The sequence below is a fragment of the Periplaneta americana genome, chromosome 2 (genome assembly GCF_040183065.1).
Source record: "Periplaneta americana isolate PAMFEO1 chromosome 2, P.americana_PAMFEO1_priV1, whole genome shotgun sequence".
NCBI lineage: Eukaryota > Metazoa > Arthropoda > Insecta > Blattodea > Blattidae > Periplaneta > Periplaneta americana.
Genome location: NC_091118.1, coordinates 178,563,392 through 178,591,284, shown reverse-complemented (window position 1 = coordinate 178,591,284; position 27,893 = coordinate 178,563,392). Strand labels below are relative to the sequence as shown.

At 34.0% G+C, this 27,893-nt stretch overlaps 1 protein-coding gene across 3 annotated transcripts in view; it reads right to left on the bottom strand.

Moving 5' to 3' along the window:
- The window catches only part of FIG4 (polyphosphoinositide phosphatase FIG4), a 47,405-nt gene extending 24,503 nt beyond the window's left edge, over nt 1–22,902 (bottom strand). For 2 of the 3 annotated variants that reach the window (XM_069819011.1, XM_069819012.1), the window contains exons 1-3: nt 22,639–22,902; nt 17,710–17,935; nt 8,906–9,052 (exon numbers count right to left, since the gene is read on the bottom strand). In XM_069819011.1, the coding sequence (XP_069675112.1) occupies nt 8,906–9,052; nt 17,710–17,935; nt 22,639–22,713 (448 nt within the window). In that variant the 5' untranslated portion in view covers nt 22,714–22,902. The remainder of the gene's footprint in view (nt 1–8,905; nt 9,053–17,709; nt 17,936–22,638) is intronic. The other variant, XM_069819013.1, reaches the window with a different exon arrangement.
- Nucleotides 22,903–27,893: the final 4,991 nt, after the last annotated feature.

Sequence of the window (27,893 nt, the reverse complement as noted above, 5' to 3'; positions counted from 1 at the left end):
ATGATGATGCAATATCAACCCAGAGGACATTGACGGTTAGGAATACCCTTTAAAAGACTGTTAGATGAGGCCGAAACAGGCCTACACAGGGCTAATTTGTGACAGATGATGATGATGATGATGATGATGATGATGATGATTGTCTTCTGAAATTTGAATGGTGTGGGTATCATGAACAGATGCTGAGGAGAATATCTGCAATTGTGATTTGAATGCAAAAACAAGGAAATCTGAAATGTCTCAACTGACTTTTACTGCCCATGTGAGGTTCAAATTTGATCTGGAATTTATTTGTAAGCAGTACGTAACACATTAAAAATTCAAACCCTGATTACTTTTCAAAATAGTTTCCGAGTTCAGGAACACTTTCGCCAGCAACCAGGTAGCTTCTTTAATACTTTTTTAAAGAACATCTTTGGTTGGTTGTACAGCCCTATCTGCACTTCTTTCATCACCAGGTCATTCACTGAAAATGTTTTGCCGTCTGAGCTTTTCTTCAGTGTTTCAAACAGTTTAAGTCGCACATTCCAGCTATATGGGGGAAGATGTGGTAACACTTCCCACCCAAGCTCAGTCAGTGTACCTTGTGTGATTTTTGCGCACTGAGGACAAATGCTGTTATGAAATAAGACAATGCTATTAGACAATTTTCTATGTCTTCTAAACCTTATGGCTTCTTTCAATTTGTCTTTCAAAATACTACAGTGGACTCCAAAGTATCGCACCGGTAGATTAGATTATATTAGATTTGTATTAGCCATTGGAATACAGTTTTATTATTCATGGCATCGTCAGTGTACTATTAACCTGAAACACTGCATTATAAGTAAGTTCATACTTTCCATTTACAAAATGTTATGATGCAAGAACCTTATTTTCACGTGCCTATATAAAAAGTAATTTAAAAGACAAAATGGATGTTTTAGTATACTAAACAGTTTCGTTCTATTACTTCGTATATGTAACCCAACTGAAAATAAGTGTTATCAATGCGATGTATTATAAAAGACGCCAAATTGAATCTAACAACCTGAATGCCTCATCTTGACACCTATGTTAAGAAATTTTGATTCACAAACGAATCCAGATGTACTTATTCGTACTAATTAATCCTCACGTTCATTATTAAAAATTACAGCATACCAATACACTACCAGTACTGTAATATTAAAGTTCTATAATTTGTAATGTCAATTTTTTCCTCTGACTGTACCTTTGAATTTAAAATTACTGAATATTATATCAATTATATAGTCATTATAGATACAAGAAAGGTACCGTACTTATGATGAAGTTTAAGCCTTATTTATATTTGTATTTAATGTCAACAACAGCAATACAAGCTATGGCGTGCCTTCACATTTTTGTTTAGGCTTTATGTATTCGTTCTCACTGAACTATGAACTTCTACTACCACATGGCGGAATGATAAAATAAATGTATAGCAGGAAAATAATCATTTCTGAAGATAAAAAAGTAAAACTCTGACATCCATAAACTTAATTAGCCTTCAACAATAGTTATTTATGGTACTTGTGAGGTAAGTGTATCTTTATTGTGGGAGTGGAAAGATTTAACCACAAGGTGTCAGCCAAGCAACATGTTGAATTATTTCAATTATGGTTTGTTTAATGACTCTCGCAACTCCAGAGGTTATATCAGCATCGCCGGTGTGCTGGAATTTTTGTCCCCCAGGAGTTCTTTTACATGCCAGTAAATATACTGACATGAGAAAGTCGCATATAACACACTTAAATGCCATCGACCTCGGCCGGGATCGAACCCGCAACCTCGAGCATAGAAGGCCAGCACTATTCCAACTGCGCTACCAAGGGCGATGCAACATGTTGATATTTAATCCACAAATTGATATAGAAAAAAGATTTTTTGCTGATGAGCATAGAAACAATTACATAAAGATAATCTAATAAATATTCTATTGATATTACAACTGCAATATGACATTGTTACATGAAAACCTAAATCTACAATTCACAATAATGAAATAAAAACCATACTGACTACTTAGCAGTCCCAATTCTTTCCACATATAAAATGCATTATATAAAACTTAGTGTTAATCGACTGTTATCTCAGAAAAAAGAATTCTCAAAAGTTAATGAAGTATTAAAAGAATATATTGTCAAAATAGCACGAACAAATAGACATTATCCAAAAAATAGTTACATGAACCAGACCCAGGTTTTTGCAACCTCTTATGCTTTAATAATACACAGAAACGTATGCCCAAAATGCTACATAAATGAGGCCAACCACACAATTCTATGCAAACAGAGATGCTTCCAATAAGTAGAAAGTTCTGGACAAAGTAGGATTCTGATTTTCATTTTTTTCTTTAAATATCTTTTTTTAATGTATAATACTTTATCATCTACAATAATTTCAAAATTATAAATATAAAAAAAACAGTTAAAGTATAGACACTGAAAATTGTCCATTGTGATTTTAAAATGTCTATTTTGAAAATGAGGTATGACTTTATAGTACTGTACATAATATATCATACCAAGTAGAAAAATATGTCTAACATTTTGAGAAATCTAGAGGGATATAAAAAAAACTTAATATGGGCACATTGCTACTCTCACTAATCTCATGCCATTTCTTTAGATGAAGCAATAATTTAATTATGTTGTTTTCGAATAATATCTTCAAATGTCTTATTAACCATCTGGCATCGAAATTCTATGCTCCTACGATACATAGCTAACTGGATTTAAATACTATACTAAATTTAAATTTAAAATCTAACTGAATTTAAATAAAAAGAGATTTAGATTGGATTTATTCTATTGCTGTTGACAATAAGACAGCACAAAGATCAGGACAAAAAAAAAGGTGAAAAAGGACACATACCAGGTACGAGTTTTTAAATATAGCAGCACCTTTTTAAAACTACTTAATTGCTTTGAAATTAGTTTAGCTGTTGTTCAATGAAAAAAAGTCCACATTGGGATGTCTGATTCTTGAGAAATATCACAGAACACAACAGAAGTTCAGGTGGAATGGAAGAAGAGTAATACCAGCTTCTTTTCATGGAAGGCACCATTGCTTTCTTCCCCATTTAAATCGATCTTATTGGATTTTGTTTTCATAAAATCAATGGTAAAATTACCGAAAAATTAAATTTTAACTTTTTTTATATCACTATAAAAGAAATGCACTTTCTATCCCTATAAATGTGTGTGTGTGTGTGTGTGTGTGTGTGTGTGTGTGTGTGTGTGTGTGTGTGTGTGTGTGTATATATATATATATATTTATATATATATTGGAAGTTACCGTATGAAAGTCTTTGACAGATCCTACTTTGCATTGTATGAAGCAATTCTGTGCATAAGAATATTTCCATCAGGTCTCAATTAATTCCACATATCTGACCACAGACGAAGCTACAGATGCGTACAAGAGGCATGAAACATTGCATAAATTCAAATGAAGATTGTCATATCATGACATTGGCACTTTAGCAATATGTACCGGAACTGCCAAGTTACACCCTCCCTCGAGAATGTTCCATGGAAGTGAAATTTAAATCATGCAAAAGAAGTTAGGCAGTAAACAACTTCCCAAACTTAATTCTCAACCAATTCCAGAAAAACTCAAATTGTTGAAAACGATAATTATAATATTATAGTTATAAGTCCGGAAATCCCTCAAGCAATGCAAATGCACTTCGTTAACACAAAACTCATGCAAAACTTCTCTTACAAAGAATTTAAGTCCATGCAAGTTGCCATGTGTGATCTTATGGTAAGTGCACAGCGACATATTCTGTAAGAAACACATTTCAAACATGAAACAAAAATGCATTGAGTCACAGCTGAGTATTGCAACTTGACCCATGAACTAAATACCCATATATTGCAAATCTGAAAACATACAGAACAAGGAAATGTTATTTATTTGAAGCTAAGACTAAATACAAACAAATTTTTCGTTACGATACTCATTTTATACTGACTAGAGCTCGGATTTATATGCAAAATACATGTTGAAACATATGCAAAAATAGGGTGATCAGACGTCCTCTTTTGTCAGGACATGTCCTCCTTTTCAGGCCTTTGTCGCGGTCTGGGCGGATTTTTAAAAAATTAAGAAATATCCTCCTTTTCGTAACTTGTATGCCTGATATTTCGAAATTATCTGCTTTGACGTCTTTTCAAGTAATTTGCCTGCAGTTGGCAGAAACATCGAAAGAATATACTCTTTGCCAACGATCATAACTCCCTTTGCTCCTCCTTGTTATGGTCGTTGCTCAGAAGTAGCTAGTAAATCGAGGTGCGAATGTGAATCTAAATACAGGGTGTCTGGGAAAGATCTGACGAAAAATAAATAACTATATCTCTGAAACTATTGCATTTATTGTCGTGATGTTTTCACAGTTACAAAGAGAAACACAATAAGTTTTAATATACCTTAATATGAGTACCATTTATGGACAGTATTATGTCCAGGCGATACTCAATCTCTTGCCACACACACGAACGCATTTCCGGTGTGACTAGTCCTATTGCTTCATAGATTCGGCCAAGAAACTCATGTCCTTCACAAACCCCACAGAAAGAAATCCAGTGGGGTTACGTCCGGCGACCATGGTGGCTTCTTCCAATTCAACGTTCAGGTAACGTGTCATCGAGGAAAGTGCGCACATGGTTAGCATAATGTGGGGACTCCGTCCTGTTGAAACACGGTTTCTGGTGGTAGTTGTGGGACAGCGTAATTTCGCAGCATATCCAGGTATGTGTTACCTGTTATTGTGAGCTCTTGTCCGTTTAGAAACGACGTTGTACATGCATGACTGACTTAAACTCAGCCAGTCACAAAACACATTCTGCTTTTTCTACTGTGGTAAATATTGCTCGGCTGTTCACTTGGTACACGCACAACTTGCATTCCCAGCTCTGAGAGCAAAGCTGACTATATACCCTGCGCAGAACGAGCTTTTTCTTGTTTTCTCCTATCGTAATGGTACGCGCACGCATGTAACATGTTGCTAGATAACAAAACTTATTGAGTTTCTCTTTCTAATTGTGAAAACATTGAGATAATAACTGTAATAGTTTCAGACATACAATTACTTCTTTTTCGTCAGGTCTTTCCCGGACACCCTGTAGATATTTTCTGTTCTCTTTAATAATTTTATTATAGTTCCCATGATTTTCATATTTAGCTGTCAACTGCAGAATCCCAATATGTGACAAATAGCTTTTGTCCTGTTGCAGTCAGTATGTCTATAATGGGTTGTATTAAAGGATCTCCCAGGAATAAGACTGCAAGGTAGCTCCAACTCTATGATGTATGTTATTCTGTAGCAGTTCGCTTTTCCTGTACTGACATATTCAGATGGTGAAAGAGGTTTTTTGCTGAACATCTATGAATTAACTTTTGTGCACTCGGCAGTTGACACCAAACTTGGAAAGAACTAGTTCTCAGAATTTCCCCCCATGAAGAGGCTGAAGACGATTGCAGGTATTAAAATGCAGTATACTGGCTTCCCATTCTGCACACAGTATACCCAGTCCACGAACATTTCTAGATGAATATAACAAAGAATTTGAGGTGTCGTCTGATAACATTATAATTTCTTTAACAGCACTTCTAACTATTTCGTCAAGATATCTTAGGAACACGGTAGATAATTGATTTAAAGGAGGATAAAGCTTCCATAGAAACATCTCTCTCATGTGTATGTTCTGGAACAAAAAAAATAAGACTACGGATGTGTGTAAAATGTGTTGTCTTTATGTCTAAAACTGGAATATGCATTTTATAAAAGAGTGTAAAAGGTACATAGTTCAGTATTTGTTTTTGCATATAATCTGGACTCTAGTGATCTTATTAATCATCTAGTCTTTTAGTAAATTCATTTTAGTATGAATTATTTTATAAGTTGAACAAAATACAGTATTAAAGTAAAGAATATAATTTCATTATGTGACAGGTGACAAAATATTTGCGTTAATGAATACTGAAACTGTAGATCGTAACTGTGATGAATCTATTAACAATTTCTAAAATGTTTTTAAATTATTTGAAACCAGATACAATGAATTTCAGTTTACAGTGCTGGATTGGTGTGAAGACAAGTGCTGACATGAAAATTATTTCTGATTTCACTCAAACATTTCTTTTATTAAGCATCCTCCACCAGCAATTTGAAATCTGTTAGCAACAAAAGGTGGATCCACAAGGACAAAATTTGCAGAAATTTCTTCCAATACAAATTAGCAAACTAAGCTACAATTTCTAATCTCTCTTTGTAGAATCTTATATCGCATATCTGATATAAACATTATGTATACCTTTCCTTTCCGTATGCTCTTTTATTACAAACACGCAAACGATTTTTAGGAACAGCATTTATGATGGGAGTAAAAGTAGAAATCTTATATAATTTAGCCACAATATATTGAATAAGTAATGATAGTTTCAAAATCGATCTGACAAACAAAAATTCACCTAACTACACCAACTAATATAAAAGATATCTAAGTAGGTAATGGCTAACAGTTCTACAATTTGACTATATTCATGTGGTTTATATTTTAAAGACAGTATAAAAAGCCTATTTATTTCTTTTAACTATAAAATAAAAAATTAGTTATACAGCGTGATTACAAAAGAATACTCCAAATTTGAAAGGCTATATTTATATTACTGGAAAACTTACAATCTGGGTTCACCATTCCCATCACTAATTATATTGTAAAGTTTAATTCTGATTATCATAACTTCACAAAAGTTTGATTTTCACTTCACAAATGTTTGATGTGACAGCCATGAGAAACCCGAACTATATTAACTCGGTAATCAAACTCAGCCCACATTCTTTGTAGCATGTCTAGTATTACTGTTTGGATGGCTGCAGACATTCGCATTTTTAGTTCGTCAATGTTAGCCAGAAATGTTGGAACAAACACTTGATCTTTCATATAACCCCACAGAAAAAAATTGTGTGCCGCTATCTGATTGAAAACAAACTCACAAAAATCAATTCTCTGTTCTTTATCATTTTCGGTAAGATGTTGTACCAGCTGTAACCTGTATGGTTTGAAAAGCAATCGCTTTTGCAATGCTTTCCACACCGTTGGTTGAGGAATTTCAGTTCCTGTCTAGCTCATTGAGTTGACTTTCTTGGACTGGGAGCAAACATCTGCTGAATCTGTTGTACATTCAACCAAATGACAGTTCAGAACGTCACCTACACAATGATATGTCCAGTGGTGTTCTAAGTTGTTATGTTGCCGAAATATAGCCTTTCAAAATTGGGGTAGTCTTTTGTAATCACGCTGTACTACAACATTAAATTATACCTACAATACCGGTACATATATTTATTTAGAAGTCAGGACACTTTAGAAATAACTGAAGCTCTGCTAAAACTGAAACACCATTTCATTAAAAAAGAATGGAGTTTTGAGCCACAATCCTTATAAGCAATTGTTTAATTTCGAAATACAATAAATCAAAGCTTTTAGGCTAGGTTATTCTTGCATTCATTATTGCTGTCACATTGTAGATAAACTGAAAGAATGTCAATTGACAAGATTATATGATGTTGTTTCCGTATGCTTCTAAGGTATACTACTAATATTTGCTTGTGACTGTACACTTCACCACATACAGTTCAGAGCACAAGTGAAAGTGGCGACGTAACAAAAAACAGTACAAAACAGCAAAATGCAGTTACATTAAACAGATAAACAATACAAAACAGATATACATTTAACAACATTTCTAATTCAGACTAAAATATTATTATAAAATAAGTACTGTATAATATACCAAATTTCACAATAATTTAATTGATTTGAATTTTCAATGACATGACATAATTCTGCCTTCCACTTTCTTCCGATTTGTCAGCAACTGATTTTCAGTTCTGTTTCGTATTTATTAAGACGCGAATGTTTTTCAGATCAAAACTTTATCCTCTGCGCAAAAGAAAGAGATTGTGTGTATATTCAGAGAAAGTCTACACTTGGCTTTATGAAAGATGAGATCCAAGTTACTTTAAATTTTAATCATATTTGTCATTCATTTTTAAGCAATTAGAATAGATTCAACCTTGCTAGCTAATACTAAAAAAGAAACGAAATATCAATAACTACAATATACTTTGTACTCTATAATAACTAATGCGATAAATTCAGTTTATAAAAATGAATATTTTTCATTAGAAATCAGTAATTTTATTGGAAAATTTAGTATCACAAAATCATTTCAATTGTTTTTAATCTAAATTCAAGTTCCAGATATAACATATTGCGCAGTATGTTATAATTATTGGACTTGGAAAATTCAGGTGGCTCTGATTTTGTTTCTGGGTCTGTACTACCAAAATAATTTTTCCTATGAAACCAATTATTTTATAGTCTTATCAACTGAAATTTCCACCCCATATTCCTCACAAGTAAGTTCCAATTGAAAAACCGAATGTTGGATTTTATCTTCAGAATCCATCAATAAACTATTGAACAAAACTTCAGTGATTTTAAGTGTCCTGATTACTGAATAATTATTCCATACAATTGAAAAACAAAACAGATATAATGACACAAGTTGCACAATATTTTCCATACGGCAACATCTTTATTTTATATCTGCAAAAATATAGGCCTACCAGTTCAGATGAAACAGATTTTTAATTCAAATCCTTCAAATACAATGTTTATATAAAGGTAGTAAAATTAGCTCAGTATGAGGCTCCGTACTTTGAAGTAAAATGTGTTTAATTTAATTTGTATCACTTTATACAAACCCTTTGAAATATCATCAACAAAGAAATCTGCACATGAGACTGCTGCATAAGTGTCCTACAAATTTGAAAGGAAAAAATGTCATATGAATCCACCTTTGTTTGACCAGGAGGAAAGAGCCTTACCGAGCAAGCCAAATGCTGGTACTAGTCGGGGGAATGTGTTGCGTTTCCAAATTGAACGCCAAAGGGAAACTTTGGTCCGAGAAGCAGCAACATTATCTGTGTCTACATCATCCATTGCTGCTTCATCGTCATTCACTTTCTTACCCCCTGAGTGAGATGGAAACAAAGAAAAGGTAATATGCATTAAATCATAACAAAAGCAGGTGGCATGTTTGTCCTCCACCTTATAAATTCTTGTCTGTTGTCATAGAAAAATAAAAATTCACGAACGATCAAAAGTGCGAGATACAAAGCTGTATCTATTGTAATAAGGAATAGATGTACTGTCTAGAAAACTGGTATTAATTACGAAAAACGTATCATATAAAAATATAAAATTCGTATTTAAATTTATTATGTAAAAAAGATAAATGAAAACAGAATCAAATGAAAATGAATGGCATATGATTCGTTGACTTCTATTTAGGACAAAAAGAAGTTCTAGTGTCTATGTTAAGCAGATGTCGTAACAGTGTAAAACTGAGGTTCTTTGTTTTTTAAGTGGCTATTATATTGGTTGTTCACTAAGGAATTTGAATTGATTTAAATTTAAAACTATTTTTACAATATTAGATTTCATGAAATACAAATAATTATTGTGTTCTTTTAAACAGTTCCACACAATGTCAAATATTTTTCAAATTTGATACTTAAGAGCCCTTTCAGACGCGGCCACTTTTAAAAGTGCTGCTGAAATGCTGTCGTTTGTGAATAATGGATTTAAATGGAGGACTTCAGGCACAGTCACAGAATAGTGACACTGCAGACACTCTGAGTGGTTGGCTTTGCCGCAGGTGGCGGCCACTAAAAGTGGTGCTTCCAATCATAATACCAAGAATTAAGTTGTAGGTTTCACATAGCACCACAGCAATGCCACTATTTTAGAGGCGCGAGAGTGGCACGTCTATAGCACTGCTAATGGACAACTGTTGGGCCACTAATTCCTTACACTGCCACGACAGTATATAGCCTATTATGCCATAGTGTCTTTTTTTTCGAATTTCATTGTCAATTCCATCTAGAAGCTCTTGAAAAGTCTTCTTAGGCATGCGAAAATACGAAAAAACTTTTTATCGTCCTGATGTAAATCATCAAAGTATGAAAATATTGTAACTTTTATACAAAACAAGACTAACTTTTATTCAAAAGAACAATAATCACTTTCTATAATTGAATGTAAACACTCCCGTCAACAATGGGATTTCCACTCCACGCAGCAACACAGTATTCGTTATTGCACTCCACAGACACAATGACAATTTACTTGGATTATTGAGAACAACAATGTACTGCTAATCTTAACTAATGTTCACAAAGCACTATTTACAACACAGAACTGTCAGTTCTCAGTTCACAGTTCGTTTGCCTTGGCTAATTCTTCTAGCTCAGTCACTTGGGTTCACAGTATCTCGAACCCCAGACCTTCAGAGACAGTCCATTGAACTTCGAATTCAGGTCCCCCAACTGCGGTCCACTGCACTCACACAGCTGCGGACACACTCCACAAGTCGAACTCCGGTCTCGAAGCTGGCTTCACTGCTACACTGACTGGCTGACCAAAAACTGAGGGCTGCAACAACTCACTGCTCACTGTTCTCTTATTTATAACTAAACCATAGTTTCCAGAAAGTACGATTTTTACAGATGCCGAGAATATGGCACCTTTCTGGGCTTCTCTGGATTTCTCCCCTCAGTCGCAGGCGCATTACTTCCCCCTCTCAGCGCGGAACAGCGTGCTGTCGTTCCCCTTACGTCGTGCCACACCGTAGGGACCAGCGTTTCCTCTGCGCCGCGCCCTCAGCGCTCCACGGAGCTCGCTCTGCCGGCCGCGCACGAAGTTCCCCGAAGCGCCGAGATTATTCGGCCTGCCGTCACAATATAGTCTTCAATTCAGTCTTTCGAAAACCAATGGATGAACCTAGACTTTTATTCTATTTTTACGTCTATTCTTTCTCCATATGAGCAAATTTGCCAAAAGTATATCTCTTTCTATGTCCATGTTCACTAGAAGACTGAAATATCTTCTTGTACAAAGCAGGGATTCAAATGCACGTTGCAGCACAACTAACACTCGTTTGCAGTGCCACTAATGCACATTCACTGCGCCACTAACGAGCCACTAGTGGCACTACTAAGTGGCTTCGTCTGAAGGGGCCTTTAGTGTCTTGTATTAATTTTGTGTTACATTTAATTTCCTTCAAAGTTTACAGGAATGTGTGTTTCAAATGTAGGCTATATACAAATTTATTTTCAATAAAATATTTAATTTATCTTAAGATCAGAGTAGTGGAAATTCTACGTGAATCAAAAACTAAGAACTGCAAATTACGAGCTTCCATTTCATGAAAAAGAACTAGTTAATAAAGTGTACAATAGAACATTAACTATACACAGAAAAGTACTTAATCTGAAATTACTTTTAGAGGACATTCAATCTGAAGCACATAAGCTATTGCACGAATAACCAAGCATAGATTAGAAGTGGTGAAGTGTTTTAATTGAAGCAAAATATAGCATGGAATTATTCCTTTGCAATAACAGGAAAGCCATATCAATAGTTATTTTCTGACCGCGAAATAAATTTAAGTTATTTTAATTCCATGAACTGTCCGTTTATTATCTCGAATTTACAATAGACAGTTGCTCCAGAAAATCTCTTCAAGTATATCTGTACAAGATTATTATGTAAACTGTAACTGATTATTATGATTTGTATACAATTCTTATAATTGATTTTATTTCTCCTGAAAATGTCCCTCTTAATTTTCGAACTGCACTACTCACACATTGCTTACTGAAAAGGGCTAATGTTGATTTCAAGTTAAGCAGACGCAGTTGTTAAAATTGAGATTAATGATATTAAATTATGCATAAATTCAAAATATCCCTGACGGCTTCAGAATTGTTTTTGCTTTTAAAAATTGTCTGTGAAGGACTTACATTTCGTGATAAATAAAATGGCGTATGTATTTTTAAATTTGAGAATTGGTTCATGAAATAATTTTCTTACAAGTCATAATTTTTGCTTGATAATTTTCTTTAATTTTTAAAAGTTAAAAATTCATACCATGAAAAGTTTTCAGTGAAGAGCTGATTCCATGCACAGTTTTGTGTATTGAAGTATGCTGTATATTCTTGCAAAATTTCATGTAAATCGGAGCAAATGGAAACCATTAGGAACTTTATTACTGATTAAAAACGTAGTTTTGAGAAAACTTCATTTTTAGTGAGTGTGATGGGTTTAAAAGAGTTGCGTGTAGCATTTTAAAATTGGTCGCCAGACCTTTAAAAGTAGTAGTAGGCAGGGACTAGATATAGGACAATGTTTAACAGGGCTATTCCATATGAAATCGATCAGTAAAAAACCTCGCATTTTTTTATACTCTAATTTTTTTCCCTATTTATACAAGGTGCTGAGGAGAGTGCATTTTCAAAAATATACTATCGAAAATCAAACGGTTTTCGTATTGTTGAGCGACAAATTCAGCGTATTTTAGAAAAAACAAGCCTCTTTCAGGGCTCAGAACTCTGGAACCATTTACTGCAGAACATTGAACGAGAGCTCATTTTGAAGCTGACATTTGGTAGGTTATGATAAGTAGTAATCCTTATTTACAGAGAGACAGATAATCTGATTTTACTAGTTTTAGGCTTTTTGCCCATTTGTAAAAATGTAAAAAAATATTGAGAAAAAACCTTGCATTATTAAGAGGGATTCGGCATTGTTTGCTTAGTGTCACGGCAATAAGTTTCGAGGGTATTAAATAAATTATTTTCACATGCCTAGACTTGAACGGCGCAGTACCGCACAGACTGGCCAAGAGATGAAGATAAGCGAGCGCTGGGCGTCATTTTACTCCTGTGTTTATGAAAACCTGTGATAAAGCTAGTCCAGCTATGCGCTACTAGACGAAACATCACGTGTTTATGTCTCCTGGCCTTGCTTGCCTAGGCTAGCTCCCACCTCACAGTCAGCTGGTTAGCTCACACGCGTACTATTTATTTTCTTTATTTGATTTTTCAATACTTTCTTATTAACGTTGCACCAGTAAAAAATACGTGTTTATTTATACTTTCAATATGGAATCTAACCATATATTTTTAAAATATTTTTTTCGTGTCTTAATGAAGAAAAATCTTAATTTCTCCATTTCCATAAAAAGTAAGAAAAACTGTTTACATGTCAATATAAACTTTAATTTTTCAGCATCAAAATAAACCATGATTTTGATCACTGGGTGAAAGGGTTTCGGAGCCACAACAGTTTAAAGTTGCTAATTTTATGAAAATACGATAAATTAAAATATTTTTAATTTAAACACTATGAAGTTCTGATGCCTCAAACTTTGCACAAAGCATTGTATCATAGTTGTCTATGGACAGAAAAAGTTTCATTGTATTTAAAAATTGCAAGGTCAATTTTCTCTATATTTCGGTCGATTTGAGATGGAATAGCCCAACAAATGTATAAGGTAATTATGAAGCAAAAAACAAAAAGATTTATTTTTACCATTTTGGCCAAGCATAAGCATCCGCTAAGTGGTGAAGAGGGGATATGGTCGATGGAGTTTGTCCGACAATCCTCCAGGCTAGGACATATGGATTCACAAACCAACAACAGTTTTGATCCTTCAAGCAGTTTGGGAGTTATGTGTAGGTCCCATAATATAAAAATATGGTGTCTATTAAAACAGTTATATTTTTTTCTACACTGTATGTGAGAAATACTAGGCAAGAGAGTTATCACTTTACTGCCAAGAACTCAGCATTAGTTAACAACAACAACAAAAACATTTTGAAACATTCGTTCTAAGATGTAGACATCATAATTTAATATTTTCGTAATTATTTAGTACACAGTTACATAAAAAAACAAAAGATAGCACACTTGCTGACAGGTCAACTGTAACATCACAAAGCATGTCATTTGGTTTTCAGAACTGAAAGGTAATATTCCACTCATAATGTAAAATTCAACCAAGCAAACAATTCCTCATTTCACATATTACAATACTAGAAGTTTTTATGCAAGAAAACAATGACTAGTTTAAGCTATATCCAGACATAGCATTTAAAAAATGAAGTATCACATGATTCCATTTCTCAATTCTATGTGAGTATAACCCATCAATGGTCACACAATGATACAAAAATCTAAAAATCCCATAAAAAAAATCACACAAAAATGCAAAACACAAAATTGCATGCCACTAAACTCACTTTTGAAGAAAAGTCACATTCTCAATTACACACTCAAGAAGATCATACAAATTTTGTGAAAATACATTCCACGAACAAGATATTCAAATCGTACATGCTAAAATTAGTGCTTAATTTCGCATCTTTTTTAAATAACAGACAGTCCACACATTTTGTCATACTACTTCATAGCATCAATGCAGCAAAGTTTTTTATGTGGTGTGCCGTGGCTATAACATCACATCCAGTGAAGAAAGAATGATGCTGAAACTGATCAGGAAGAGGAAAAAGAATTGTACCTAACTTCTAGATAATCATAGTACATACGTGAATTCGGGAAGTTTCAAAGCGTTTTTCATTAGCATAGACAAAAGCTTTAATTGATATTTTAATTAAGAACGTCCAACATAATGCAGGAGTAACATCCTTACTGCTACTCAGTGCTAATTGTTTCGTGAAATTGGGGACTTAACATCCCACCACTCTAAGGACTTTCTGGGGGCTTGTAATGGGATAGTTTTGCTAAAAATCTTGTGTACACAAACAATAGGTAGACAAATGTCTGTGTAACTGAGACTGTAGTACTTCTTTTATTTTACATAGCTTATCTGAAAACAGAAATGAGATTCAGGGGTATTTCCTTAGGGGTAAAGACAGTGGCTATGAAGCTAGAGCTGGGGACGGAGCGAGTAGATCCGTTGAGTTACTCGGTTCTATCGGTTTATGTGCTTGACAGCTGAGCACCAAAGTTACTCGGTTAACCGTAGCCGTTACCGGTCAGTTCAAACAGAGTTCTCGTGTTTTACTTAATTGTAGCAGCCAACAACGTAGGTACTGTTGTATTTAAATATTTTCTGCTGCAGGACAAATTATTTCCTTATCTCCAAAGCGGGCTGAAAGGCCTCTAATATTGAAGAGGAGTTCATTCTATTATATGACCTGTCAAGTGGGCCTAATGAACACTGAATCTGAACATATTACTGTACTGTATTGTTATTATTATTATTATTATTATTATTATTATTATTATTATCATCATCATCATATTAGAGTGTTGGTTAATATTAAAATATGTTAAAAAAAAAGAAGTGCATTATGTTTTTCTTCTATATGTGTTTATTGGATTTGTGTTACCTCATCAATCATCATTTTATTTGTATTTATTTCTACGAATTATGTTACCTAATTACTTTAGTTTATCAATAATATTACTGTTCACCAAAGAGAACATGGTTGTATTGAAGGCTAGTAATGTTATAAAATAAATAAGCATTATGTTCTTCAGTTTAAGATTCCAAGTTTTATTGACTATTTTATCCACTTTCCATAATAGTAAATAATTCTGTGTGTTATTTTTAAGTGTTTTAGGCAGCGCTTCATGGAGCCTGTTTCTTTCTATCTTCTTTTTTACTTAGCTGCAGTGTTTAACGTTTGCTTCACATGTTAATTTATTAGCTGTTAGTATTATAAATTGTTTTATCAATTTTATTTCGTCTGTCATACATAACAACACTGAGAGTTAAATAGGCCTTTCATACAAAATAACTCCGCAAATAGTTGTAATCACGCAAATGAAATTTGCAACCGCCATTTTCCAATGAAGAGAAGCACTTTTTTATCGTCAATCGGCAAAGCAAAAGCGCTTTACTACAACTCTTTTAAAACACACTTAGTTTTCACTTTCAAAGTACGTTCTAAAATCGACTCTATCTAAATTTTAAATCTGCCGCCACAAATTTGTACTCGGTACTGTACTCGGTTCCACTGAGTAATGACATCACAGTAACTGCTCCAAACCGAACCGCTCCATCCCCAGCCCTATATGTAGCCATTAATACCGATTATCTGTACAGGTAGGAGCCTTAACATCTTGCCTCTTTGTGGACCTTCATGGCATGTAACAGCAATGACTTTACCTTCACCTTTTTATTTGAAAATACAGTTCTCTCTTGTTTTTTTAAATAACTTGATCAACAACAGATGGTTCCAACTTCACTATCATGAGTGTTATAAGAAGAAGGAGTAACAGTTTGTTTTTTACTATCCTTATATTGATTTAAAGTGTTTTTATTTGTTTGGAAGTATAAAATGAATAATTAGTAAAAAAAAAAAATGCAGCGGATGTAGTGTTAATGATCAATCTTATAAGAAAACTCAAATACATTTCATCAACCAGAGGCTGATGCTAGCTCATTGTTCAGAGCTTCACTGGAACTATACAACTTTTGTTTAGGAACATAAGAGTTAGAAGGTGGGGGATAAAACCAGGAAAGATACCATATTAAAATTGTATAAAGTACTGATAGTGCCTGGCCTTATCTGTGAAAGTGAATATCGGACCTAAAAGATAACAGGAAAGGAAAAATAGTCTGCAGAAATTCACTTTCTAAAGCAGCCCTTTGACAATCAATATTACTGCACGAAATTTAAGGTTGCGCAATAATATTGAGCATAAGTTTGTTTGAAAGAATGTGCAATATTGTTTAGAGTATCAAAACTTTTTTCGATTTGGTGCTATGGATTGAGCCTCGGCATAGCTCAGTGGTTAGAGCACCCAATGTGTAGAACTAGGGGTCACAGGGTCGATCCCCAGCCCAGAGCGAATTTTTTTCCATTAATAACCAATGGTAACCATAACAAATGAATCATTATAGTATTTCACTACCTAAGTCTTCTCTGGTATACTCATTTAAAGTAGTTTCAATGTTTCTTTGGTAATATTGTTGTTCATTTATGTGAGAATATCCGAGTAAGCAGACAATGCCTAATCTTAGACTATGTTGTTTATGAAGATGAAAATACACATGAAATTGAGTGAAGCAATGTCCTCAAACATTCCTCGCAGGACTCAATGGACGACATCTACTTCATTACTACTGGATAATTTTGCACATTTGACAAGAGACCGAATATGACGGTTTCTATTCACGAGATTTTCTCCAAAGAGGTTTCATATTATTTCATTTCCGTCAGTATAACAATGATTGCAATTTTCAATATGCATATTTGAGTGGTAAAAGAGTTTGAAATAGGCATAAACATTGAGTGGAAAAAATCGCGAAAAAATTTGTCCCATTTCACAAATAAAAAAAACTGAAGTAAAAGCAAATATTTCGCAATATATAAATATTTCGTGAATGAGATCTTTACATTCCATCTCTCTCTATCACCACAAAAGATGAAATTATCAAGTTTCATACTAACTCTATTCATATCCCTTTTCGTCAATAATGAAAACTTTGAATATCTAGTTATGAAAATATTTCAGCCATCTTACTGTGTTGATGTTTCTCTGAATTGCATCAAATTAATTAAGTTGACGCAAATTAAGTGAACAAGAACAACACAGAAGATACTAACAAAGAATTAAATTAATTAACTTACTTGCAACAGAGAAAATTGAAAATGTAAGACGCAAAATTTATACAGTTATGTATGTAAATGATATTACTTACTTAATTCAAAGTTGAATTAGGCTTTACCAAAAAATGCATGATCTACAATACGTACTCTAAGTACTCTGGAATAAGTATGTGACGAAATACGTATTAGTGTAGGGTACTTACCAACAATTCCAAATGCTGACACTACTTTGGTTACCCCACTATTTGATGATCGTTGACCTGCACGAGTACGATTGCCCACATCAATCATGGTGACCAGATCTCGAATTTCTTCTTGAGAATATTCCACTTTGTCATCTGTAACTGATAACTCATATGGTTCCATGCGATCTATCTTCAAAACACGGAACCTTGTCTGAGTGTTATTGGAACCAATTAGATAAAATCTCTGTAAAAACAAAAAGTGACAGACAACTCCTATCAGAAGTGAATTAAGACATTAGGTTAGGTTAGGTACCAGTAATCATAATGGGCGTATTTCTTGTTCAAGATACTCCAGATTTTTGTTGCATGTCAGGTAATTTTTGAGTCAGAAATCTGTGTTAAACCATCTGTGAATTACTTCTCAAACCACAGAGATAGCAGCAAGTTGTCTTCACTCATACTGTTGTTACTATTCATTTTAATTTCAATATTAACTTAAAAGATGCTCAACAGCATTGCTATAGCCACATAGTCTAAAGCAGGGCTGCCCAAAATATGGCCCATGGGCCACATCCGGTCTGCCATGCCTTTTTATGTGGGTCACCTCTATTCTTGTAAAAATTGAAAATTGTATTCTAAATTCCTAATGACTTTTGAGTTTTATTTCTTGACTAAGGCTCTTTCAGCATGTCTTGACAGAGAAATCTGGATGCAGAAGTAAGATGGCAGAGATGCGGATACATATCAGCAAGGTTTTTTGCTCTACAGGAGTTAAATTCTCAAATTCCTTAAAGAAAATGGTCGCCAGTGGGCATTAAGTGAACCTGATTGGTTATCCTGCTTAGCAATTCTTGTTCATTTAACAAAACACATTAATGATTTGAACAATGTATTACAAGCCAATGGTAAACTAATCTATGTTGCATACAGTGCAGTGAAAAACTGTCAGTTAATATTAAGATTATTCAAGAGACTTTTTTTTTTAATTTGGGACACTTTCTTACAGCAGTGACCTACAAATCCAATGTTCTGAAACATCTTTCAGAAGTGATTCTTTTATGGGAGTTATTGAAGGTATAGAAGAACAATTTATTAAAAGATTTGTAAATTGTATGAATATGGGTTCTGAAATTTCTTTCTTTTCGTCTCTATTTGCCTGTGATGTTAATAGTGCACCACAACTGCCATTAGAACTGCTAGATTTGAAGTGCGATGATGCAGTGAAAAGTGGCTCTGATCCTGAAGATCTGGTAATATTCTATAAATTAATATGAGATGAAAAGTATCCAGCTTTAAAGAACCAAGCCCAGCATATGATCACTATCTTTTCTTAGACATAATATATAAGTGAACAAACATTTTGAAAAATGAAAAATTCAAAACTGAGATAGAGTTTGAGTGACGAACATCAAGATAGCTTGTTCCTCAGCACCACTGAACATAAACCAGATATCAATATCTTCAAAAAGCTAATTCCACATTTCTAATTAGACAATTATGCAATATGCATGCACCATTCTACCAAAATTTGCAAATTTAGCTAGTAGGCCTATCAGAAGTTTTTTTTTATTTATTTATTTTATTGGGTTACTTTACGACACTGTATCAACGTCTCAGGTTATTTAGCATCTAAATGAAATGAAGGTGATAATTCCGGTGAAATGAGTCCGGGGTCCAGCACTGAAAGTTACCCAGCATTTGCTCATATTGGGTTGAGGGAAAACCCCTGAAAAAACCTCAACCAGGTAACTTGCCCCGACTGGGATTCGAACCCGGGCCACCTGGTTTCGCGGCCAGACGCGCTGATCATTACTCCACAGGTGTGGACTATCAGAAGTAAAATTAAATACATGATATTAGCAAAATATTTGCTCAAAATTATTATACAGCCTATATAAATTTATTTTAAATTACAGGAATTATCTTTAGTATAACAAATGATCCGCGACTGATCATCCTTGTAGTTTCTGATCTTACAAGAAAAAAAACAAGTTAGGGTGCCCCAGGTCTTAAGTGTCATGGCTTAGAGTAGCGATACAGAATGAGTGTTGGTTCGAGTCCTCATAAGGAAAGAAATTTTTTCATAAAATTTCGGTCAGTGTGTGGGACCATCCAGCATCATGAGGAATTTGGGAAGCTACAGTGAATACCGAAATCCAGTTTCAAAAAGTAGCCAGTGGCTCATCGTACTAACCACACATTACCCCTGTACTGGTTAGTTGATAGTTCACCTTTGTTAAGGCATGTGGACGTGGGAGTATTCTTAAAAATCTTGATTCACATGAAGACGTACAAGCAAGAGAATCCTTTAATGTACAATGTTGCCCAAAAGAAACATTTTCTAAATTACTCGTATTATGATGAATACTGAGATGATAAAAATTATAATCAAGTCAATTTTTTTTTTTCATATAATGTAGAAGAAACAAGTTTTATAAATGAACTGAAATTTAGTAATGGGAAAATAATTAAAATGGTAAATTTCCAGAAGGGAACGGACTAAACTCCGAACAGATATGCTAGAGAGGAATAAAATTCACACCAGATTAACTTACTTCACTTTGTCAACAATTGGCCTATATTCAACAGAAATCCCTACGAAATGAAGAGGAAGTATTCTTACCCCCAGTCGATAAAAATGGGATCAAGACATATTCTGGAAACTACCATGGTATGAATTTATCAAACTCCTACCACAAAATATACAGTCTGCTATTAAATTGTACATTAAAAATATTCATGGAATAATTCACTCCTGAATGCCAAAATGGTTTCAAAAGAGGAAGAGCATGCAGAAAACAAATAGGCTAAATAGAGAAGTCAAAGAAGGATGTCCTCTATCCCCACAGTAGGCAGCTGGTACTCTATTCAATATACAGAATAAACAATAAGTATGGAATATTGCTAATATGTAACGTCTTAAATTTTAATTTTACAAAAAAAAAGTTTTATAGAAAAGCTGTTGGAGATAAACCATACAATATGATATCAGTGTTCGAAAAATGTTTGTTGTTCATGATAGGTACTGAATCGTGGGCTTGTAGATTTTCTTTTTCTCTTTGCTCACTTCAGATGGTTGAGTGGCTGAGATTTCAAATCTGATCGTAAGATCAATTATTTCGGCTGTCTGTTTATTTCTATTTATAGCTATGATATCAATTCTACGACTGTTCCCACTATCAGCAATACAATTAACTTCCTCGTGAACTTCTAGATTTTTGGAACGAAGTGCATCTGCGATCATAGAACATAGCCTATGATGTTGTGACGTTTTATTCTGAGTACTTCTCCCTGTGGGCAACAAAAATGTGTCTGTGTTGCATCGCTTCACCAACAGAGCAGGAACTGGAGTGTTGGCAGGCAAATAATGTATGACTGTAGCCATGGCACCACTGAAAGTGAGTCTGGATAAAATTATAGCTCTGCATATATATATATATATATATATATATATATATGTATGAACGAAATCGTCACAGAACAGAATAAAATATATACAATCAAAGAATTACAATTTAAAATCATACATCTTTAAATACGCATCACTGTATGCTGATGACCAAATAATTATACATTATTCAGAGGAAAACCTGCAAATAGAAGTAGGCCCACATACTTAAAACAAAATTCTAACATATTATGGAATGAAAATATCTTACAATAAATCCAAAATGAAGGCATTTTAGGCCAATAATTTGTAGGCCTACGACGTAAGATTATGATTGAAAATAAAATTCTGGAACAAATTAATAAGCCTACGTTTAGTTATTTGGAATACAATTTGTCATTGGTAGACGAAAAAATATCAAAATAAAAATTATACAATTCCTTAACAACGTAGACTTATTAAAAAATATTTAGAGACCCAATCAAGTAAAACAAAGAGCCAGATTAAGTGCCTACGACACAATGGCAGTTCCAAGCTTAATGTAAATGAAAGTGAAGTTTGACACATTCAAAAACAAGATAAAAACAAATTAGCTACATCAGAATCCCCTTCGGTCAATGTAGAGTATCCACCGCCCACTGAGTGTTGACTTCGATTTTGGAATAGACACCGACGCACTTAGGTTAGGTTAGTTTAGTTTAGGCTTTTATTATCCCGTCAAGATGAAGGTGAAAGCGATTGAGTGTGCTTTTTGTTTTCTATGTTGGCAGTTCAAGTGCAGTTCCTATAGTGGGCGGGACATAAGTAACATTCACCTTAAATTCTTCGGGAAAACAGAGGGATATAGGCCTACCTTAACAGATCACAAAATAGACTAACCGAAAATACATAAATTAGTCTACACCAATTAAAAATTTGAAAAATATTGAATTGGATACAGCATATTTAAAAAATATTACAGAAGACAGGTACCCACGCATAATTCTCCAATAGCAACCCTGAGGAAAAGAACACTAAGTGGTAGATTCCTGAAACGACTGACAGATAAAAATCCACTTAACTTAGTGACTTTTCTGTTTCGATCATGACGTCTTAATTCGAAATAGGATACCGATATTATAAGCATTGTTTCTGAAGCCAATTATTATTGAATATGATGGATAATATAACTTTACGGCCCACAAATGATATGTAACGTGTGTACAGTAAGTACGGCGACAAATATATTAGTGAGTAGTAATAGGAAGGATTAATTTATGTTGAATATTAAGATATAGAAATGCAAAAAGTCATATATGTCACCATCACGTACTGAACACGTTTACCAAAATTTTAACTAAAATGTCAAAATAAATGTTTAGGATTCGTCGATATGCCCATTTACCTACAGAAAAACAAACAAACCTAACCTCATTACAGTGATGAATGTGAATGGATACTAACAGAAATTCTGAAAATAAAATTGGTTAGAATAAAATAAGAATATATAGCAAATCATCTCACGTTTTTTCGAAAAATATTCACTATTATACTGAATAATACAACGAAATATAACTTACAGCTTTCGTTTCATACAAAGCTATCTTCTGGATGGAACTTATAATAGGATGAAACATCACTTTAGGTTGTTCCATCTTGTTTCTGCAATTAGGAAGAAATAATCGAATAGTTTATTAGGATTATTTATCTTTACGTTTCACTTCTGGCCCATTTTTGTCTCATGGCCATAATCATAACAAAAATGTCACATGCACTTGCTGTATAATGACACAAACATGAATGACATTTTTGACAATCGCAGCCACAGTGAAACCAAGGAATATTCACGATCACGAAGGCAGTGACCATGCGCATACGAATAAACACCAGTATGGCACAGTCTAGTATATACAGTTGCGAAGCTCAATACGTAGTAAATATGCAAACATTAGGTAGTTGCTCACCACTAGGATCGCTAATATCGCCTCATTGCAGGCAATGCAAAATAGTACCGTCACAGTCTATTGTTTCTAGCACTCTCAAAACTCAAGCTTCGTGACTGTATATAGTACCGGTAGACTGTGGGTATGGAATGGGGCAGTGACAGATAATTTACGGTCATCAAGGTGTCTTGAGATTTACAGCCATCTATACTTACAACTTACTTATAAATGGCTTTTAAGGAACCTGTAGGTTCATTGCCGCCCTCACATAAGCCCGCCATCGGTCCCTATCCTGTGCAAGATTAATCCAGTCTCATAATCATATCCCACCTCCATCAAATCCATTGTAATATTATCTTCCCATCTACGTCTCGGCCTTCCCAAAGGTCTTTTTCCCTCCGGTCTCTCAATTAACACTCTATACGCATTTCTGGATTCACCCATATGTGCTGTCTGGATTTAATGTTCCTAATTATGTCAGGTGAAGAATACAATGCGTGCAGTTCTGCGTTGTGTAACTTTCTCCATTCTCCTGTAACTTCATCTCTCTTAGCCCCAAATATTTTCTTAAGAACCTTATTCTCAAACACCCTTAATCTCTGTTCCTCTCTCAAAGTGAGAGTCCAAGTTTCACAACCATACAGAGCAACCGGTAATATGTTTTATAAATTCTAACTTTCAGATTTTTGACGCAGACTATATGACAAAAGCTTCTCAACTGAATAATAACAGGCATTTCTCATATTTATTCTACATTTAATTTCCTCCTGTATGTCATTTATATCTGTTACTGTTGCTCCAAGATATTTGAACTTCTCCCCTCTTCGAAAGATAAATCTCTAATTTTTATGTTTCCATTTCGTACAATATTCTGGTCACGAGACGTAATTATATAGTTTGTCTTTTTGGGATTTACTTCCAAACCTATCGCTTTACTTGCTTCAAGTAAAATTTCTGTGTTTTCCCTAATCGTTGTGGATTTTCTCCTAACATATTCACGCATAGACAAGAAGGTGATGTAATCCATTCAATTCCAAACCTTGTCTTTTATCCTGAACTTTCCTAATGGCATATTCTAGTAGAGCGAAGTTAAAAAGTAAAGATGATAATGCATCTCCTTGCTTTAGCCTGCAATGAATTGGAAAAGCATCAGATAGAAACTGGCCTATACAGACTGATGGTAGTTGCAACTAAAGCGTAATATAATGGAAATAGAAGTAACTTACACTATATGAAAGTCTGAATACGCGGAAACCTACCCTTCTCAAAGCCATATGCCTTGCCAAAAGGAGAAATGTTGCCAACACCTAGTGGAAAAAAGTGGCTAAGTTTAAATTGCTAATAGTGATAGGCCTAAGAATGTCAGGTACAAACACATTTAAAAAGTGTACAGTATTGTATCATAATAATATGCTGAGAGAGAAGGAATTAGAGAAATAGACAATTGTTAATTATAACTCACCTAATAGAAATACACATCATCATCATCATCATCAATGCTGCCATCTTCCTCGTCCCTCATTTCCAACATACTTTCAGAAGTACTAGGATCATTCTCTGATGATGTATGTATATATATATATATATTTTTTTTTTATTTTATTTTATTGGGTTATTTTACGACGCTGTATCAACATCTAGGTTATTTAGCATCTGAATGAGATGAAGGTGATAATGCCGGTGAAATGAGTTCGGGGTCCAGCACCGAAAGTTACCCAGCATTTGCTCGTATTGGGTTGAGGGAAAAACCTCAACCAGGTAACTTGCCCCGACCGGGATTCGAACCTGAGCCACCTGGTTTCGCAGCCAGACGCGCTGACCGTTACTCCACAAGTGTGGACTATGATGTATACGATGCAGTTGTTCCCACAAGGTGAAGAACTTCATATGAATAACAACACTTCTGCACACAATGTAATCCAAACTTGATATTCAAAATAGCCGACAATGTTTTTGTTTTCATCCTGTTCCTCAGTTTGTTTTTAACTATACTGACTTGACTGAAAACTCCCTATACTTCAGCATTCAAACGGAGCAAAGTTAACATAGAAAATGCCAAAGAAACAAATTCTGAACAAGGGTTTTCTCCTGCGGTGTCTTTATATCTATTAATCTCTTGCCAAAATTCAATTATGGAAGACTTATTTATCCACTTTTGGAAACATATTTCTCCAATGATTTTCTATTTTATCAACACTAGATTCAAATCCTAAAGGTAATGCTAAATCTGTGACAGACTGTTTAAGTGTTTTGAAAGCTTTGGTCACACTAGTAACGATATATTGCGGAGAATTTCTATATTTTCTGGCAATCTATTTTGAATTTCTTTAACTAGCTTTTTGGTAAAATTAACACACCTTCCCCTCTTAATTTCTTCTGACAAATTGGAGATTTTTATTTCATTTTCAACTGAGTAACCAAGATATGGAGAAGGGTCTATATGATTGTCAATTCTACATTTAAGAGGATCAACTCTTGCAGTCTGGTTCAAAATCCTATCACTTAAAGAACGCACCAAATTTGCCAAATTTTCTAAAAGTTTTGTGGAACCCGCGTTTCCTGATTCAAAGAGTTTATTAACCCTCTGCACCTCATTCAAAATTGATTGTATATAAGAAAAGTAAATCTATCGCTCCAGTTTACATCATAGACTACACTGTGTATCTGATTATATTTGTTACAATGAGAACTTTTTAATTTCCTACGAGAATAAAAGAAATAATTGCTTCGAGATGACAGCAAGGATCTGAATTTGATTTTAGTTAGTTGCAGTGTACATAGTGGTCAAGATCTTTAACATTGTATATCGAGGTAATCTAAAGCCATGGTTTCAAACTCCCCATAGCACTTGAATATTCATTGCTAAACGATATTTCATACAAGTTGAGAGGATGCGAAGGCATTTCTTTCCCCTTCTACTTGCCCTGAGTCCGTCAGTGACAGACTGGTAGCTGTTACCTCTTATACCTTCACCCCCCAAGCTGTACACACAAGAAAATAAAATATTAAATAAAGTACATAAGTGGATATAAAATACAGTGACACAGATGTTTGACAATTACATGTTTCAGTATATTTTAGTGTCGTTCTTACAATATTTTCAACTAATAATTAATTTGATTAAGGAATGTTAGTTTGTGTTATGAAGTCAGGGGGAGCGACACAGTGCAGATTGTCCCAGTGTGTATGCTGTAGAGTAGCAACTAGCGGTGGAGAAAACATTTATCTTCTGTTGTCAGTAAATTTTTTATGTGCCTGTTAATATAAACAGCGATAAATTCAATATAAACACTTAGTATGGACTTTCGAAATATAGAGTACTGGTAAACACTTTCAGAAATAAAATTTTTCACTATGTAGAAAGTTAATTAGTCGAACGTTTGTGAGACGGAGAGTAGCATCTTCCCCTTCACTGTTGGTAGGAGTGTGAGTAGAGGGGAAAGCCTCTCAACCAAATTGAAATGGGGTTTAGTGTGATGTTCTATGTTCTCTTAGTTTAAAACCGAATGCCATGAGAATCCCACCCAATTCTAATTTTATTCTAGTGTGAAGTGTTAAGGTCAAGGGGAAAGGAAAGCAAATATAGGCTTGGATTAGGATCCTGTCAGCAGTGAAAATTCCAAAGAATTTATCTTACCTACAATTTTCACTAATGAGTATTTCCTTGTTAAATATGTTCTACATTGCAAGAAAATACTCGTTATGGAGTATCTACATATGTCGAAATAATTAAATATTCAAATCGCAACAAAAACAAGTTCAAAGTAAGATTTTGATTTTATATTTTCAATATGCTCTACACAACTTTTCACATCATTGCGAATTTCAGTCATGCTTTTGTATGATCATACAGGTCTAACATGCAACACTAAAATAATTCACTACTGGAATAAGCACTGGTAATAACAATCCTACATCTGGAAGCTTGAAACTGTGAGCATGTATTCTGTTTTCATTTGGCATTTTTTAATAATAGTGCAAATTGCATTACATATGTATATATTTTTATTCAATTATATTTTATCTTAAAGGAACACAAACAGGACACTTAGTGCTTCAAGCTAAGACTACACATACATCGTATAAATTAAAATGTATTAAAATATATTTGCTGCAATAAATAAATCAATTGCTATCCTGCAATAACATGCAAAATAATACAAATTACATGTATATCAAAACAATTTCAATGAAATATTTTGATTGAACACAAGATTCACATGACCTGAAAATATTATTTATTGTCTAACGAGTTAACTCTTATCAATTTTTTTCCCCTATAACTGCCTGCAGTTATCAAATATTAATTCAAATATATCTCTAACATTTTGATAAATATATATTTATATAAAACAAATATGGTAACAGTCCTGCAAAGATACATTTTCCTTAAAAATATCATTTACAAACGTGTACATTCATTTCTTTATCACTGACAGCAAAGTATTGACGTTTCTATAATATCCCAAGGAGAAACTTTTTATGTGATTACAGTATTTTACATCTCAAAATAATTGTTTCATCATATTACTACAGATATATTTCATTAAGTGTGAAAATTTGAAACACTCATTAAAACAATTCCTTCATAAAAAAAATCTCTCAAAATGCAATAAATGGCACAAAGAAAAGTCTCAAGGTAACTGTTAATGAACTTCTGCCAAAACCTTCCCTCAAAATGTGCGCATATTAACATCACACTTGATAAACAAATACATTTCGAATTTTGCATTAAACAATTGTCAGTACACTTGGAGCAGTAGAGTCGCCTTTCTCAGTCAATCTCTAACCTGTCACGTAACATGTGATACAATGTCGTGTCCACAACGTGCTCAAACAGCTGTGTGAGCACTTTTATTTTAAGGCCTAGGGTTAGGTACTCAATTTTTCGA